Source organism: Microtus ochrogaster, chromosome 7 (genome assembly GCF_000317375.1).
Source record: "Microtus ochrogaster isolate Prairie Vole_2 chromosome 7, MicOch1.0, whole genome shotgun sequence".
NCBI classification, from domain to species: Eukaryota; Metazoa; Chordata; class Mammalia; order Rodentia; family Cricetidae; genus Microtus; species Microtus ochrogaster.
The window spans coordinates 83,302,439-83,305,764 of record NC_022014.1 but is presented as its reverse complement, the minus strand read 5'-3'; the positions used below and the strand labels follow the sequence as shown (position 1 = coordinate 83,305,764).

The 3,326-nt window shown below is 47.5% G+C and overlaps 1 protein-coding gene across 5 annotated transcripts in view; it reads left to right on the top strand.

The window, feature by feature from the left end:
- Slc38a10 (solute carrier family 38 member 10) overlaps nt 1-3,326 on the top strand; it is a 55,630-nt gene that overhangs the window by 2,451 nt on the left and 49,853 nt on the right. For all 5 annotated transcript variants that reach the window (XM_026780180.1, XM_013347628.2, XM_005350850.3 and 2 more), the window contains exon 2: nt 1,372-1,489. In XM_026780180.1, coding sequence (XP_026635981.1) covers nt 1,372-1,489 — 118 coding nt within the window. The remainder of the gene's footprint in view (nt 1-1,371; nt 1,490-3,326) is intronic.

Sequence of the window (3,326 nt, the reverse complement as noted above, 5' to 3'; positions counted from 1 at the left end):
AGACAGGGTTTCTCTGTGGTTTTGGAGCCTGTCCTGGAACTAGCTCTTGTAGACCAGGCTGGTCTCGAACTCACAGAGGATCTGCCTGCCTCTGCCTCCCGAGTGCTGGGATTAAAGGCGTGCGCCACCACCGCCCGGCTGTTTATTTATTTTTTAAATATTTTGTAGTGTTGAAACTCTGATCCCAGGCAAACATTCTAGTGCTGAGCTGCACCCTCAGATCACTGATGTCGAGACAGGATTTCCTCTGTGTTAGCCCCGCTGTCTTGAACTTTATCTGACGACCAGGCTGGCCTCAAATTCACAGACATTCTCCTGCCTTTGCCTGCCTCCTGAGTGCTGGGATTAATGGCATGTGCCACCACCAACTGGCTTTTTTTTTTTTTTTTTAAACAGGGTCTCACCATATAGCCCTGGCTAGCCTGGTTTTGGCTCTGTAGACCAGGATGGTCTCAAACCCACAGAGAGGCACCTGCCTTTGTCCTCTGAGTACTGGGATTAAGACTGTGGACCATTATGCCTGGCCCAGACCCCTGCTGCCTTGAGTGTTAAGAGTTATTGAGGGGTAGTTTTCTTGCACTAAAGTGCACCTGTTTCAGGGTGTGGTTTCTTGGGTTTTGATGTATGCACGCAGTAGTGTTGCTACTGTGGTCAGGACATGGAACAGAGTTCTGCCATCCCCAAATGTCACCTCTGCCCCTCTGCAGTCAGCAGCTCTCCCTCCCTCAGCTGCAGGACTTGTTGTCTGTCCCCACTATTAGTCTTTCCTGTGTATGTGACAACACACTGTACACTGCCTTCCCGGCCCTTCTCTCCTACAGCGTGGTGTATCCGTGCCATGGAAGGGTTGGGGGTTCTAGACCGAAATGCTAAGTGACATTTCTCTGCATGGCTGGGCTGCTTGTTTTTCCATCACCTTTGAAGGCCATGGGCTTGCTTTCTTGTTTCGGGGTTATGGCTACTAAACTCACTGCAGATGTACAGGTTTGTGCGTGGACATTTCATTTCTGTTAGGGGAAAGGCCTGAGAGTTGTCGCAGGATCCTGCGGTGGGCGTCGGTTTATAAGGAAGGTACACTCCTTCCTAGTCCTTCTAGACCATGTGAGCTGGGTGTAGGGAGCATGGGCTGCTCGCTGACGGTCTCACCCGGTTGACCTGGGACTAACAAGCCTCTTTTAAAACAGTACTCCATGTTCAGGCTTGTATTTTAGGGAACCGTTTTCAGGTGCCACCCACGGGAAGTCCGGGCCTCCCATGGATGCAGACGGAGCAGTGAGGTCCTGCTTGAGCACCGACTGCTACGGATGTATGAACTGGAGACTTGAAGAAGGTCTGATTTTGCAAATGTGTCTTTTTCTCTCCACCCTACAGTGTGGCATCGTCCTGGGGGCCCTGCTCTTGGTCTTCTGCTCCTGGATGACACACCAGTCGTGCATGTTCTTGGTGAAGTCGGCCAGCCTGAGCAAGAGGAGAACCTATGCTGGCCTTGGTAAGGCCCGACTTTCAGCATGCTGGCGAAGGCGATTGTTCTTGCTTGGGGAGTATAGGGGAAATCTTAATTCCTCTTGTTTAGTTATTGTTCTTCTATTTCTTCTTCTTCTTTTTTTCTTTTTTTTCGAGACAGGTTTCTGTATAGCTTTGGAGCCTGTCCTGGAACTAGCTCTTATAGACCAGGCTGGCCTCGAACTCACAGAGATCCACTTGCCTCTGCCTTCCGAGTGCTGAGATTAAAGGCATGTGTCACCACTGCCCGGCCCTTCTATTTCCTCTAAGGAGTTTTTTGTTTTGTTTTGTTTTTACGAGACCTAGAACTTGCTCTGTAGACCAGGCTAGCCTTGAACTCACAGAGATCCTCCTGGCTTTGTTTCCCAAGTGCTGGGATTAAAGGTGTGCGCCACCACACTCCGATTTTTTGTTTTTTGTTTTTTTTTAAATTTTAATGCAAGGTGGGTATGATGGTGCCTGTCTGGTAATCCTAGCACTTGGTAGGGAAAGGCAGGAAGATGAGACGTTCAAGGCCATCCTACGCTTGGCTTCACAGTCTGTTTGAGGCCAGCTTGGGCTCTGTGAAACGAAATCAGGACTGGTGAGATGGTACGTCAGTTGCTGCACAAGCGTGGCAGCCTGAGTTCAATTCCTGGAACCACATACAGGTGATAGCGGTAGGAGGTGAGCACCAGCTCCACAGGTGTCCTCTGACTTACACGTCCAGCATGGCCCAAATACAGACATACATATGCACACACCATAATGACTCCAACTAGAAGGGGTTTCTCTGTGTAACAGTCCTGGCTGTCCTGAAACTTGCTGTGTAGATCAGGCTGGCCTAGAACTCACAGAGACTTACTTGCCTTTTATATATATATATATATATATATATATATATGAAAGAAAATTAAAGTCACTTATTTTTTTCCTTTCCTTGTATTTTCTTTTTTTAAATTGTTTTTTGTTTTATTTTGAACTATGGACCTTATCCATAGTTTTGATTTGGTTTTTTTAAAATATTTATTTATTTATTTAGTATACAATATTCTGTCTGTGTGCATGACCAGACCTCTTTACAGATGGTTGTGAGCCACCATGTGGTTGCCGGTAATTGAACTCAGGACCTTTGGAAGAGCAGGCAATGCTCTTAACCACTGAGCCATCTCTCTAGCCCCCTTGATTTGGTTTTTTAAGACCGGTTTCCCAGTAGCTATGGAGCCAGTCCTGGAACTCACTCTGTAGACCAGGCTAGCCTCAAACTCACAGAGATCTACCTGCCTCTGCCTCCTGAGTCCAGGGCTTAAAGGCGTGTGCCACCACTGCCAGGCCGTTTTTATTGAGCTATATATTTTTTTCTCTGCTACTCTCCTCTCTCTCCTCCCCCTCCCTGCCTTTGCTGTTTAAGTGTTGAATAAAATAATTTTTTAAAACTTACAGTTAATAACACTGTTCAAAAATTTAAAAAAACAAAAAAACCCCTGGCCATCACAACTTAAATCCTAGTACTTAGGAGGCAGAGACAGGTGGATCTCTGAGTTTGGGGCCAGCCTGGTCTACAGAGTGAATTTCAGGACAGCCAGGGCTTCACAGAGAAATCATGTCTCAGAACTGAAACAAAACAAAAGTAGAATCACCTCCCTCAGAAGTGAACCGAGGCGAAGGGTACAAGCAACAGGCCTCTTTCTCCCCCTTGCACTCCTGCCTCTTTTGCACCGACAGATGCAATACTTGCCCTCCAGGTCTGGTAGACTCACTGTCCCATAGCCTTCTGCTGCCTCTAGCTCCCAGTACCCTGAACCTTCCTTGGGGTTGCTGAAAGGAACACCTCCAACTCCTAG